The sequence below is a fragment of the Doryrhamphus excisus genome, linkage group LG19 (genome assembly GCF_037039965.1).
Source record: "Doryrhamphus excisus strain RoL-2023G ecotype Guam linkage group LG19, RoL_Dexc_Guam_v1.1, whole genome shotgun sequence".
Lineage (NCBI taxonomy): Eukaryota > Metazoa > Chordata > Actinopteri > Syngnathiformes > Syngnathidae > Doryrhamphus > Doryrhamphus excisus.
In genome coordinates, this window is record NC_136375.1 from 4,286,777 (window position 1) to 4,301,830 (window position 15,054).

General features: G+C 46.2%; 2 protein-coding genes across 3 annotated transcripts in view; both read right to left on the reverse strand.

The window, feature by feature from the left end:
* Window positions 1–14,941, reverse strand: LOC131107508 (uncharacterized). Its single transcript, XM_078799241.1, has 18 exons — window positions 13,592–14,941; window positions 12,229–12,306; window positions 10,912–11,874; window positions 10,619–10,839; window positions 10,402–10,437; window positions 10,154–10,311; window positions 9,909–10,080; window positions 9,689–9,739; window positions 7,696–7,813; window positions 6,238–6,281; window positions 5,773–5,843; window positions 4,981–5,632; window positions 4,746–4,913; window positions 1,885–2,015; window positions 1,394–1,555; window positions 1,142–1,313; window positions 857–898; window positions 1–163 (listed from the first exon to the last, which is right to left on the reverse strand). Exons 1-18 carry the CDS (start codon window positions 13,791–13,793, stop codon window positions 65–67), a joined length of 3,540 nt encoding a protein of 1,179 aa, XP_078655367.1. The 5' UTR covers window positions 13,794–14,941; the 3' UTR covers window positions 1–64.
* Window positions 13,803–15,054, reverse strand: part of pi4kaa (phosphatidylinositol 4-kinase, catalytic, alpha a) — a 24,882-nt gene continuing 23,630 nt past the window's right edge. For both annotated transcript variants that reach the window (XM_058057785.2, XM_078798887.1), the window contains exon 53: window positions 13,803–15,008. In XM_058057785.2, the coding sequence (XP_057913768.1) occupies window positions 14,957–15,008 (52 nt within the window). In that variant the 3' untranslated portion in view covers window positions 13,803–14,956. The remainder of the gene's footprint in view (window positions 15,009–15,054) is intronic.

The window sequence follows — 15,054 nt, forward strand, 5'->3', positions numbered from 1 at the left end:
ACCTGCAGTGACGACAGAAGCCGAGGGTGGCGAGCCCGGGGGTTGGAGTCATGGTCAGAGCATCTCAGGCTCGACGGTCATAGTCGCTCACCATCTTCTTGATGTGGTTCAGTTTGGCCTTCAAGTACTTGCTGCGTCGCTTCCTCGCGCGATAGTCTGCCGACTGACAGCACATCAGACATCAAAAACATCAGTATGCACCATCACTGGCAACCATTGACTGGCTGTGGCCATTATTGGCCGTCACTGGTCATCATTGGTCGTTGGCCATCAATGGCCACAAATGGTCATTGGTCATCGCTGGCAGTCATTGGTCGTTGGCCATTATTGGTCAACACTGGCAGTCATTGGTCGTTGGCCATTATTGGTCAACACTGGCAGTCATTGGTCGTTGGCCATTATTGGTCAACACTGGCAGTCATTGGTCGTTGGCCATTATTGGTCAACACTGGCAGTCATTGGTCGTTGGCCATTATTGGTCAACACTGGCAGTCATTGGTCGTTGGCCATCACTAGCGGTCCTTGGCCACAACTGGTCATTGGCAGTCACTGGCAGCCATTGGTGGTGATTGGCCATCACTGACCACCAATAGTCATTGGCCATCCTTGGCAGCCATTGGTCATTGATCATCATTGGTCAGTAGCTATCAGTCATTGGCTATCAATGGTCATTGGCCATTACTGGCAGTCATTTGCCTACCAATGGTCGTCATTGGCTGTCCATCATTGATTAGTCATTGGTTTCAGACCACTTTCTTGCATGACAGTCTGCAGACTGACAACCCATCAAACACCTCAACCACATCAACGGCCATCAATCATTTGTCACTCTTACACCTGTGTCAACATCGCTCACCTTTTTCAAGTCCTTGATCCTGTTGTACTCATCCAAAGCATCCTGGCAAAAAGAAAAAACAACTATTAAACCAGAGGTGTCCAAGGTACAGTTTTGGGGCATTTCTTTTGCCCAGTGCGTATAGTTAAAAAAATATATGTTGATCTACATTGAACTGTTATTAGCATCTTCCCTTTTCTAGCATCTTCTAGCATTTGATGGTTTAACAAAACCCATCAAATTCGTACTTCATCATCAAGCTGTCCACAAGGGGGCAGTGTTTAGTTTGTGCATCAAAGTACTGACCAAGTACTGGGGGCTGCCCTCCTGCAGGTCGTCCAGCTCTCTGTCCACTTCAGACAGCTTCTTGTTTAAGGCGTCCAAATCAGCCTGGAGGTCCTTGTACTCCTGGTGGTCACGATCAAACTCACGCTTGTAGTCGTTGCGCTCCTGCTCGTTGGCGATGGGAGGGAATTCACTGAAGAAGAAGAAGAAGCGATGATGCGTGGTGACCAAGAACGAGCATGTGCACTGTGAAGCATTTGTGTGTTCGCTCACGTGTAGAAGTCACCATCCTCGTCATCCAGCTCGTCTCCTGAGGAGGCGTAGTCGGCATCGCGGTCCCGATGGCGCACGTTGGATCTGCCGGCTGAGCTGGGAACGTCCGAGTTTGCACGGTAAGGAGGACCGTTGTTAAGAGGCTGCTCGTCCTCCACAGGCCTGACATACATCACACACACACACACACACACACACACTAATTGTTACACATGAAACTGTTTGTTTTGAATGAATGAGTCATCAGGTCATGTGACAGCTTTGCATATGAATGACATCATCACAAGCCACATGAACAAAAGTGTCCTCCAGGAAGTGGAAAATGATTACAGGATTATGGTGTGCATCTGTGGGGGGATGGGGGTTGTAGTTCCTCCACACCAAACTCATCCAAGCACGCCTTTATGGGGCTTGCTTTGTGCACAAGCAACCAAAGTGTTAAAAGTTCACTCCCAAAGGAGTAAAAGTATAAACGTTGGCGAGGTACTGACGGGGGCGTGTAGTTGTAGTGGGGTTTGCTGTAGTTGGTGCTCTCGTCATCCAGGTGGTTCCTGGAGCCTCTCATCTTCTCGGGGTAGTCGGACATGGGGAGGGCCTCAGGCGGGACGGACACGTTGTTGACCTGCAAAAAAACGACACATTTAAAGTTGTACACCCCGACAACATGTTTGGAAACTTACATCGAAGCGGCCTTTCAACCACTTTGAGCAGAGGACTAGGAAGTGGGGACATATCAGGCCCTGTCCACACGAGAACATTGAGATTTATTTTTTGGCTTGTTAAAAAAAGTCACATCCACACTGTGCCGGATTAGTAAATAGTTGCACCCCAGAACAGATACAGTAACTGAGTGAAAACGATGTAAACACAGGGCGGACGGAACTACGTGATACAACAAATTCAGATATTGTGTTTGTCAGCAAAGTTTACTTCTGGTCACGTGACAGCGGCAGTGAGTTGGTGACATCATCGTTGTCAGGTAGAGTGGCCTACACAGCAACTATAAGACGGCGTTTTCAGATTTTCCCCACTCTGGGAGACGTTTAGAAAAAATACCGTCACCCAGAACAGCGTTCCCGTGTGGATGAGAGGCTGAGACAATAAAATACTTTGCTTTGTTTGAAAACATTTTCGTGTGGATAGCCCCTTACCTGATCCTATTTAAAATTTTACAATAGCCACGTATACATGGACCCAAATATTCCAATTGCATTCAGTTTATTTGCTCAAATGGAAAGAATGAAACCTTTGAACACATCATTCCGAAAGAAAAGTGCCAATCCAAATGAACATAATGGGATTCCCAGGGGAAAATATATATCTATATCAAACATGTCCCGAGTTTAATTATAAAATATTAGCAAGATTGAATTTGATCTTTTCCTGTTTAAATGTATTCTAGGTGCGTTCTTTCAGCGAATGCTCAGATATGACGTAACGCAGCAAAAGATGTTCTTCGTTTTTAAAAATGGAGGCGAGCAATCGGCACTGGACTGCTGCGGAAAGTTTGTTTTTGATCCAAACTAAATTTCAACACTGGACCAACGAAACACTGGCAATATGGAGTTATTCCAACAAGTCGGTATCACGTGATGTTGATGTTTACGTTTTACTGGGCATGCCCCATTGACTATTCTGTTGGATTATAGCGGTGAATGTAGACAAGAGATTGGAATATTCCTTTCCATGTATGCCAGTGTTTTCGTAAAAGTCATTCGGAGAGAGAAAAACTCATGTAAACGTGGCTATGATACTACAAAAATATAATAAATATAATAAATATAAGTATTTTACACAGGCTTGTCTAAAGTTAAGATTAGGCATTCTATCCTATCTACACAAACAAATATCATTCACACTCACTTTCATACCTATGGACAATTTGGAGTGGCCAATTAACCTAGCATGTTTTTGGAATGTGGGAGGAAACCGGAGTACCCGGAGGATCCCACGCACGCACAGAGAGAACATGCAAACTCCACACAGAGATGGCCTAGCGGAGAATCGAACCCTGGACTTCCCGATCTACTGTGTAGCCTACATGCTAAGCACTCGACCACCCATCAACCAGCATATCTGTCCTATCCTTAAGCCTACAGTTCTGACTGTATCCTGGAACGATGTATACCATTCCGATCTCAATATACCAAGCTTTCCAATGGCATGTGAAACACCTACGCACACCAAGATAGGGCGCTGTAACATTCCGGCTTGTCATGAAAAGAGGGCACATGATGTAGTCTGAAGTCTGAATAAATTTGTTATGATTGAATTATTTGGCGCCCTCCAGCTTCCTGAAAGCCAAACTGGATGGCTGCAGACGTGTGCTGGAATGACAAGCGTGCACAGTCATGTCAGATCATGTGACCTGGATGAAAACAACATCATGAGTGCGCACTTTTCTAACATGTTCTCAGATTTCTGACATTGAGCTGTTGTTTCGCCCATCACCACATACACTGTGTGTGTGTGTGTGTGTGTGTGTGTGTGACACAATATACTGTGAATGACTCACACACCGAGAGTGACCCAAACATGTACGCAGGAATCTCGGGGGACTTTTCATTGTCACCATGAGACTGAAACCGTACGACAAGACGGTGACACACCTTGAAACCCAATACACACACACACAGACATGCTGCCACTCACCTGTCAACCCTACCCCCACCTCATCCCGCCTTCCCCCTCTCCGCTGTGAACGCTGACAGCCGTCAAACAGGTTAAACCGCTTCGGCAAACACTTCCTCACCTCCAGTATACATATACTGTAGTATCTACAAGATGTCTGTTTTGTTTATAAAGTACACGTTTTCCAGTGGGGTCACTTACAAAAATAATAATGCTAAGCTATGATCTAATCTTTGTGTTACAGGCAACAAATCTTACAATATTTACTAATATATTGGATTAATAATCGATTTGTTTCATAATAAAATGCTAACGTGCACCCCTAGTGTAAAGTCTTTGTTCATCAAGTGAATCTGTGTTTCCTGTCACTGTCCGTGTTTGTAAACCATTAAAAGCATCTCATCAAATTACGATGATGGCTTTTACAATTTTTTGGGAGGGAATCAAAGTGGACATTACATGTTGTCCATTGGATGTTACGAGGTCATTGCTTTTGGCATAATCTGTGTTCACAAATCATCCATTTTCCCAACGAGAATCGTTTATAATACTTACGACCTCCTTATGTAGCGAAGCAAGAGGGTCGGAATATTAGCAATGGTTCTCGTTATACCAAAATAATACCGTTAATAACTGACATGTTGATGGGCGCTTTTAACGGGACGTGTGTGTTGTTGCTGCAGAGTGAATGTGTGTGTGTGTGTGTGAGAGAGGTCCTCACCCAGGCCTCCACGTCCTGCGGTGGCTCGCCGTCATCCACCATCTTGACACGCTTCCACAGGATGTTGCTCTTGCCGAATTCGCTGATCTTCTTGCGCGTCTTCAGTGCAAACACCAGCATGATGATGAGGGCAACAACCACCAGGAAGCCAAACACCACGGCGATGGCCTGCAAGGAGAGCACAATTGGCAGATGAACATCATCACTATCAAAGATGGCGGCACGGCGCACTGACCTCCTGCGGCTCCACTACGCAGTAGTGGTACAGGTACTGGTTGACGAAGACACCCGAGGGCTGAGGCCGCTGGTACTGAGCGCACAGGCCGGCGATCTGGCTGGCGTAGACAGAGCCTTGTGACTGCGCCATGGGGTTGACGGCCATCAGGTAGCAGATGGCGGCGATCAGCATCAGCAGAGCCAAGATGGCGCAGATGATGATGACGGCCAGGTAGAACTTCCTGCTTTCTGATATGCTTTGGTGAGACACGATGATGATGAAGACGACAAGTGCGGCAATGAAGGTGATGGCCGCCATGGCGATGATAAAGCCTTTGCCGGAGCGGGGGTCGTTGTAGTTCCCGCCAATTCCCGCGTAGCCGTAGCTGTTGCCAGGCCCGAAAGACCCGCCGCTGCCAAAGCTGCCAAAGCCCCCGCCGAATCCTCCCCCGGTCCCGCCGGCGAAACCACCTCCCAGGCCCCCAAAGCCGGACAGCGCCCCCTGAGAGTCCCACGCCAAGGTGGACGCCACGCAGGCGAAGATGGCGACACACAGCACGATGGTGATGATGGACATGATCTTCAGGATGCCCGGCGGCGACGTCCAACGGTAGAAGTGCTGGAACTCGTCATCCGGGTAGTAGGAATATGCCGGCTGAGCGGGGGCATCACTGCAAAAAACCACATGGTCAAAACATTGTGTGTTCGAGGCAGATGGCTGCCACTGAAAGTTGATTCATACAAATAAGGTTGGCACAGAATCAACACCGAATGAAGACAAATTAATAAAGTTGATGAGAAGGACACTTACTAGCCATCTGACTCATAGGGAGGCGGACTCCCATTGGGCCTGGCGGACATCTCTGCTGGTTCTGTTGGGTTCTAATGGACCTGCTCTGTGACACAAGAACACTTCTATTGTTAGAGGAGCTAACAAACTAATAGAAATGCTGTTTAACTGCAGACACAGCTAAGAGACTTCCAATCTAAGCTAGGTGCTAGCGCCTCTAATTAAGTGGTAAAAACCTGAGCTCATGACGCCATTAAATTTCAAATTATGGCCTAATTAAGATAAATAAGATAAATACTACCAAGTTAGTTTGAAAGAAACAAAAATAAAAAAACTGCGAAGCTTTGTAGCGTTCTTGCTAGCTACAACAGCAGCACGAGGGCAAGATAATGAACACAAATAACAAAGGAAAGACCAAAAAGAAGAAAAAAACTAAAAAAATGTTGAATTAAAGACAAAATTTGAAAAAATGCTCGAGCTGCTCACCCGACAGAAGTCCACTCGGCTGTTGATGGTTCCTGAAAGTGCTGCTGAAAGCGATAAACAAGCTGAAGAACCACACCTTGACAAACCCGAATCTGAGTGCATCGACTTGGCCACGCCCCCTCCCAGGTGTCGCCTTACTTGGCGGCACCGGAAGTGCTGAGTCCAAAGAAAGAAAGCAAAACTCCGAATGCGAGAAGAGAAGGAAAAGCGACCTTTACTTGAAAGAGTTTCGGATAGAAAACATGAAGATGACAACAATCAAAATGGGAGAGTTGACAAATATGCCCCAGATTGCTGTGGCTCAAAGGTGGATACCTGAGGCCTAATTGTTTGTAATGGCAGTTAAAATATGGAAGATGCACGGGAAAATATTTAAATGGGAGGGCTATGGGGAAAAGGGCAAAATATGTCAATTTCACAGGCAAAGTGGGAGGGTTGACAGCAGAAAATGAATGAATGAAGGAATGAAAATTTAAAAAAAAATCTCTGACAAATTTCATATAATAGTGCAAAAATAGTTCAATATAATGATAATTATATAATAGGGCATAAGCATGCTAATAAGCAAGCCAATAAGAAGGCTAATTCTAGCCTAGTAGTAGTAATAATCAAAAGAAGAAGAATGATGATAGTAATAATAGGCTAATTAATTATATGATTATTATATTATTGATCACTGTCCACCGGACATAATGGTTGCAGAGCTTGAGCAGCGGTTTTGCAATGTCGATTGTGTGTACTTGTGTAAATGTAATGGTGGCCTAAAACAATTGAATATCTCTACTAAATCTGTCCAAAAGTGGGAACGTTATAGCCTGGTTCTTGTTTGTTATTTGTTTTTTGGATATTTTGATCTTTTTGTAATGTCTACTACATTCATTCCTATCCTATGCATCTCCAGGGTGCTAAGCCCCCCCATGCCCTCAGAACCTAGTGACGCCCCCTGGCTAAAGCTCTGGTTTAACTCATCCGATAAAGTTCCTCTTGAGTACATGTTTGAAATAAAAAACACCATGAATGAATGAAAACAGGAATGTTTCAGATGTGTTTAGTATAGTAAGCTTTAATCAGTGTTAAGATTCCATACATCCAAATAGAAAAGTGAAAAACATTAGCTTCATACGCATGATGGGAAAGTATCAAATCATCACATTAGTGGAGCTGGAGTTAAAAACACAATGATGTCTCTTATCACCTGGGTGACTGTAAAGTGTAAATGTTTCATGTTGACTTCACAAAGCACACAACAACACAAAAGTGGACAATGCTGCAGACATACGTATCTCCTGCGTGTGGACAACTGCTGAGATCTTTGCGTGTAAAGTGTGTGAAATGGTAGAACAAAGGGTAAAAAAAACACACATCGTGTAGGAGGACAAGCAGACAAAAAACAAAAACATTTGGTTTTCAGCTCCACATCAAGTTCATACAATAAGCAACAACAGAAGTTAGCCTTTCAACTGAAGCCGTCGTTCCACTCCATGACTTTGTCGTATTCCTGAATCTTTTGTTTGATGTGCGACAGTTTATTTTTCAGGTATTCGCAGCGCTCCTTCTTCTCTAGGAATGTCGGGTCCTGGCAGTGAGAAGAACAAGCAGAAAAGCTCAATACCACTCAGCGGTACACAGAACTTTGAGGGCAAACATTTAGACTCAGGGGCTGCATTGTGTTAAAGGGGACCTATTATGCTTTTTCTACTCTGACCTATAAATGTAGTACAGAATGTTGTATTCACGTGTTAAACCGTGCCAAAGTTTCAGATAATGAGGTTTGCACATTTGGAAGTGAGCCCTGAAAGAAGTTTGGGATGGCTCAAAATGATCGGTTTCAGAGGGCGTTGCAAAAGTGTTCTTTTGTGATGTCACAGAGGAGCGGGATTCCTTATGGGCGCTGTAGGCGTGACCTCTCTGCTCTCCCCGCCCTTCCCCAAGCTCTGTTTTTGTGAACATGAAATATCCGCTATACACAGTATCTGAAGCCAGAAGCAGCGCACGCTCTCAATGGGAAAGATACATTAATGTTGGACACGCTGTGCGTCCACGCAGGTGGAGAGAACCACGATGCTCACTGTCTGGAACACGGTAGTCCCGCAATAAACGTGTAATGACCACATTTCCACGACCGATGTCGGGCCAAGATTGTCTGCAGTTAGTAAACGCAGCGCCCTCACGTCGGGCTTCTGAGCTCTCCTTTGACAAAGTGTGTCCGCCGGGCAGGCAAGGTTGGAGAAGCAACAGCGGTGCCTACTCTTTGAGTTCATACATACTAAGTCAGGGGTCTCCAGCCAGTAGATCATGAGCTGCTAGTAGCTCCTTAACACTTTTCAATTTGCTCTCCAAAGACTTTATTCATTATTAGTAACTCCTATACCCACTAAATTAGAAAGTGTTGTTCACAGCAGTCAGGAAGTAGTTTGAGTGGAGTGTGCATGCCTGGAGGTGGGTCGTGGGTGGAATAAATTAAAACAGATAGTTTTGGCCAAAAGCACAAATCAGAGGAAATACAGCTGGAATAGGTGCAGATTCTGTAAGATCTATAAAGTTTTCTGTGTGGGTTATTGTGTCTAGTTGCTCTATTGGAATTCACAACTCAATACAAAGGGTTGAAAAATTAGCATACTAATAGTTCCCCTTTAAAACTGCACCAAACGTGCCCGCTTCAATTTGTCTTTGGATGAAAGGTGGGGTACACCCTGCACTGGTGGCCAGCCAATCACAGGGCACATATAGACAAACAACCATTCACACTCACATTCAGCATGTTTTTGGAACGTGGGAGGGAGCCGGAGTAACCGGCAAAAACCCACATGCAAACTCCACACTCCTAGCTCTCCTAGCTGTGAGGTCTGCACGCTAACCACTCAAACACTGTGCAGCCCCCAGACCGTACAGTTGGTAGGTTAAATTGTGTGTCATTTGTGTTTGTTTAGCACCATGGGTGAAGTAGTTGTCTGGATTGCTGCATGTGGAAAGCAACTTAAACAATCGGTCGTCTTCATGTCGCCAGCTTATAGGTTAAAAGATTAAATTAAATACTTTGGAAGCAACTGGCGGGGCGGATGTGGCCCCGGGCTGTAGTTTGCCTACCCCGGATCTAGGACCTTAACAGCGCTTCTGGAGGCAAGGTGACATCATGTATAAGATGCTAATGCAACAAATGACAAGCTGAGCACTTATGATCAAACTGTAGATTGCGGTTTTTACATGTATGCTGTACATTTTACCAGTATTATCACATATTTATAAATTATTACTTTAATGTGGTGAATGAGATGCATTTTCCGTGGAAATAATGGCCTAGTTTTGGAATTAAAAAAAAACAAAAACCTGCAAATTTGAAGAACTATGAAGGGGGAGGAGGAATCCAGTGTACTCATTTTTGTGAGGTACAGTAAGTCATCTTCAAAGAGTGAGACAGGAAGTCATCCTGGGAGGAGGTAGCAAAACTTACATTTTTTTTCCTCTGGTAGTCCTGCAGGATTCTGTTGATGCGCTCCACCTCCTGCAACGAAAGATGAAAAGAACGTCACGTTGGCATCGAGACAAACAATGCTGACGGCGCAGAGAAGGAGGGAGGGAGGGAGGTGGCTTCAGGAAGTGCAAACAGGAAGCTGCAGGATGTGGAGATGTGAGCATTCCAGGAAGGTGAGCGAGAGGTCATGTGACATCACCATCTGGCTGCTGGGGTGCTGAGGGAGGTTGCGCATCATCCCGTCCATCTCATCAAACTTCTTGCAGGCAGCCTGCACCTCCGCGTGCAGCTCCTTGTACTCGGCATACTGGTCATTGAACACCGCCCGGTACTGGTCGCGCTCTTCATCCGAGCGGATGGTCGGGTACTTCCTGTTGGAGGGAGGTTGTTAAAATCACCAAGGTGGATGGAGTGTAAATAGAGTCGTGACTGCGAGGCACGTACGCGATGTAGTCGGGCACGATGACAGGTTTGGGAATGTGTCCAGATGGTATCGCCCCCTGCAGAACCTTTGGAGCGACAGCAATGGGGGCGTCTTGGACGGACACGACAGACGATTCCTGTCGAGGAGTCTTGGCCCCGGAAGCTGTAGCAGGAACCAGCTGACGACACAAACACAACACATAAAGTAAGGGGGCGGCCCATTAAAGGTAGTCTGGTTTTTGTTGTTCGAGGTAAAGCAGGACGTTCACCAGCGACTGGACCGCTCCGAACTCTGACTGCTGCATCTGCAAGAAAACATCTTGTCATGTGACTACAGTAGAGCCCCGCCCATTCAATTCATCATTTCTGCATATGCCAACTTAGCGATTGTGTACTCAGACCGCCTGTGATAATCTTAAAAAAAAAAAGTGACTACCAACAAATCTACAGATGCTGACATGATCATGTGACCAGGGGACTTCTGACCTCTCTGCCATTCTGCTCGCGGTATCGGCGTGCCGCTTCGTGCCTCCACAGCTTAAGACACACACCGGCGCTAATCAGGTAGATGACCATGTTAAGGAAGAGGAAGATGATGGCGGCGGTCTGGCCAGCGTCCGTGCTGCAGAAGGCGGCGCTGGGGCCGTTGTTGAAGAAGGGGGAGGAGCAGAGCCCCCCGCGCGTTGTGTCACGCACGTACACGATGCCTGGTGAGACGCAGAGCACAGGAGTGAGGACCGAGGACACTCGGTGGTTAGGACGTCACCGCCACATCCTACCTGCGGCCATGTAGAGGATGGCCAGTGCCAGGTTGATGGTGAACTCTGTCAGCGGCCACCAGCTGGAGTCGAGCAGGATGGTGCGGTAGTACATGGTCATGCCCAGCACCAACACGATGACCGTCACCAACCAGGCCAGGCCCGCCATCACCAACACAAACGGCGTCTTGGGGCCAGTGTAGTAAGACGCACCTGTGCCGGGGCCGTAGAAACCACCTCCGGGGGACGAGTAGGCGAACACGTTGAACCACTTGTTGTCCTTGTGGATGTATGCGCAGACGCAGGCGAACACGGCGGCCCCCAGCAGGAGCTCCACGCAGCCCAGAATCCTCAGCAGTCCCGCCCAGGACTTCATGAAGGCGTAGCGCTGATTGTACTCCTCCACTCGCTCACTGTACGTCAGCGCTGTGCGGTACGTCCGGCCTGACACAGACTGGATGTCGGCCAGTTCCAAGAGTTCCTTGCCGGAGTTGTAGCTCCCGGCTGAGCCCCCATAGGGGTCCCGGTAGGAACCGGGAACGGATGGTGTGTGCGGCGGCGAGCAGCGAACGCCTTCGCTGGTGGTGTTGTTGTTGTTACATGACGAGGCCGTGTCGGGCCAACCCTTGTTGCTGCTGCGGTTACTGGTCCGGAAAAAGTTCTTCCACGAGTCGGGGATGAAGCGGTGGACCGGTTTGATGTCAAGGGCGGGGTCGAAATCAGGCTCGGCGTCTGCAGCTTCCTCGCTATTGTGGTCAAACTCAAGCCCAACGGGGGGTTGGTTGGGCAGAGGCGGAGGGGGCAGCGGGTCAGCGCTGTTGGCCAGATAAGGAGCCACCTGCTCGGTCAGAGGGTGTGGATCATAAGAAGAGTCAAGCCGCGGTAACGAGCCAGCTGGAACCTGGTCATAGTACGGCGCCTGGCGGACGCGCTCAGTGCGTCCGTAAAAGTCTCCCCCATAGGACATGAGTCTGGTGGTGGTCCCTGAGAGACACATCAACAGTTAGAGGGCAGACATGTTGGGCTAGCAGCAAGGTCACAAACCAGGAAGACAAAAGACAAAAAGATGAATTTTGTGATTCATTATTTAAAAAGGCAACACAACACCCGACACCGGAAGTGACACACACCACAAGCCAAAGTCACCACAGAAGATGTTACCCAGAATTCTCCATGCTAGCTGAGTCCACAGTGCGTCTCCGCGCCGCGACCATCAAGTGATCTTTTCGCTGAGGCGCCTGTCCGGCAGGTGGCGGCGCAGAGCCGGACTGTGGTCAGCCAATCAGCCCAGCAGGTGATGTCAAGGAGTGAAAGAAAACAGGAAATGTGCTTAAATACCTGTTTGACACGCAGTCACTCCGCAGCACTTACACTGACCTGCTATGCTAACCTCGCTTGCTGGACGCCAACAGTCACCTGCCAGACAAACAACAATCACTTCCTGTCAAGTCAACTTTGTTCTTTCCTGCGTGGACGACACAAGCGTGCTAAATATATAAAACGTGTGCTTTTGCAGAAAATTACAAAACACGTAAAATGACAGCTAAGCCAGAGAATAAGACAATGTAGCAGGATGGATCGGTGTTGTAATCAGACCTATAGATTCTCTTTCATATCTAGGGAGTGTATCTGAGATGAAAGCATGAAAGCTCCACTCAGCGAGCAGCGGGTGCTGGTGTAGACTCCTCCCGCTGCTTTCATGCTTTTTTTTTAAACTAAAAAAATGCATCAAATGCATCAAAGCCAATTATCCAAACTCAAAATTATGCAATTTGACAAATGACAAAAGCAGTAGAATGCTTGTGTATAAAATGATCCAACTGAGGATCACATAAAACAAATTATTACATGTAAAATAAACATGTGGACATGCTACAGTTCTATAACACATTCATAACATCTTAACTGTACATCATGCTGGTTATTATGGCGCTAATTAACATGCTAATTAAACATGCTAATTAAACACGACAATGACATACTTCCAGATCTCATGAATAAAGATACAGAGTACTCTGTACCTCACAAATAAGTAGTCGAATAAGAATATTGTATAAAAAATACTAAAGTAACAATGGTGTCTAGATAGGATCTTGGGACTTGGGTAAGTCAGATGACTTATAATGTCAAGTGTGGGTGTAATTGACTACTGTACAAGTATAGGGATCTACTAATGGAGGAGACCACTGGATGAAGTGGAAAGGTGTAAACTAGTGTAAACTGTAAGTGAAACCTAGTTTAAGAGACCACTCCTGTAGCATGTAAATAACTACGGAGTCAAGTGTATACTTGTGTAAGGTCGTTTACTCGTGCACGAGACCTGTAGAGTGAGGTGTAATTGAAAAAAGTAGTTCACTCATAGCGTATAAGGGCGTATAGTGTAAGGTGTGTGTGTGTGCACTTTTACACGAACTAAAATACTGAGTTTACAAGTCAGACGATAGCCTTTCAAAAACAAAAACACGAGAGAACGCCGTAGGAGGATCTAGATTGTGAACAACCAAGAAGTAAGCCAGCAGTAACGTGAAAGTCAACAATAGCTGAATTATTAAGTCGCACTTGTCCAGTTTGACTGGTTTAGTCCTGGCTAGCCAACCACTTCTTCGTTAGCCGTTTGAGCGACGACGACAAAGTTATTTTTCTCCCACCGGTACCGAACAGAACCTCATCGATTGCGAAGTGGGTGTGAAATATGTCCTACCGTGTGGTCTTGTGCTTTTTTCCTCCTCTTGTTCTTCCTGCCATAGCAGAAACTTTACACCGGCAGGTTCCCCCGTCCTCACAGACACCACGTGATCTGCCCATCCCTGTGACGTCACCACCCGGTGGAAGAACCTACCTGCAGGCGGAAGTAACTCGAAACTAGGACAACTCTTGCTGCTGACGGGCGCCAACAGAATCATCTAGAAACATTTTGCTGACTGAGATTGGGCTTTTATTTTGAAATCAGCCAGGGTGTTGTTGACCGTTGACAGTATAATGAGCCAAAACATTCAAAATAAACACATTTGACTCTGATGAAACATACAAACACGAACATTGACAAACGTATGCTCTGTGGTTAAAGGTACAACTTGTAAAAGAAGAGTTTCAGTCTGACATGCTAACGGCTAACACGCCATGTAGTACTTTTTCCTCCATGGGCGACAGTGTGGTACAAATGTAGATTTAACGTGAAATAAAACAACACATCACATTCCAACGCCTGTTTACAAAGTGGATGTTAGTATGCTAGTTTCACCCTCATGCTTAGAATTCCTTTATGATAATGTACTGCCCCCTACTGGCTGGAGGTTGAAATTAAGTATGTTCAATTGTCTACAAATTGAACCTTTTACCAGCGTGTTTGCTTTACAGTTAACAATAAAACAATAAAAACCTCTTCAAGTTTAAAACCAGAGCAGTCTCAGCTGTGCGATGACAACACGACACACTGGAGTGGACGTGGACACACAAATACAGCATCAGTACACGGGAATATTGCATATTGAGGGTCGCAGAAATGGCTTTTTAGGTCAAGTTGTCCTTAGCGGCAGCGAGGTCACATGACACACACACACACACAAGGAATGTTTCCAAACAGGTTTGCAAACACAACGTGTAGGATTTGGTGTGCACGCTTGTCATTTCCGCTACACGTCGCCTGATTCATGATTCTTTGACGCTAACAATCTCAAAGTTCCCAGAATGCATCCCACTGCCGCTGGAATGTAACTAAAACACTGACTGACCATTTGTCCTTGTCACCTCATAAAATGTGTGTTTCAATCTACAGCAACAATTGGTTAAAACATTTAAAAACACTGCAGTTGACTCTCACACCAATACGATCATCTTGAATGTGATGTGTGAATACTGCCAGAAATAAAGTGCACTGGAAGGGAGGAGCAGCATGTAAACGATATATGGCGATGATGACCAATACTTTAAAGGGTGATTTGAAAAAGCTCTTTTGGTAAAGGTGGTTCACTGCTTAAAATTGGACTTATTGCTTTCAGAGGGAAAGTAGCGCTGCTATCTCGTCCGGGATTAGCGTCCGCACTGGACTCGCACTCCAGGAGAAACCTCAGTAGGGAATTTGGTTCTGGTAGTATTGCAGCATGTCGTATGTCTTGCTCCTGTCAGAAGTGAAATAAAACAAGTTAACGGCATGCCAAAAAAAGG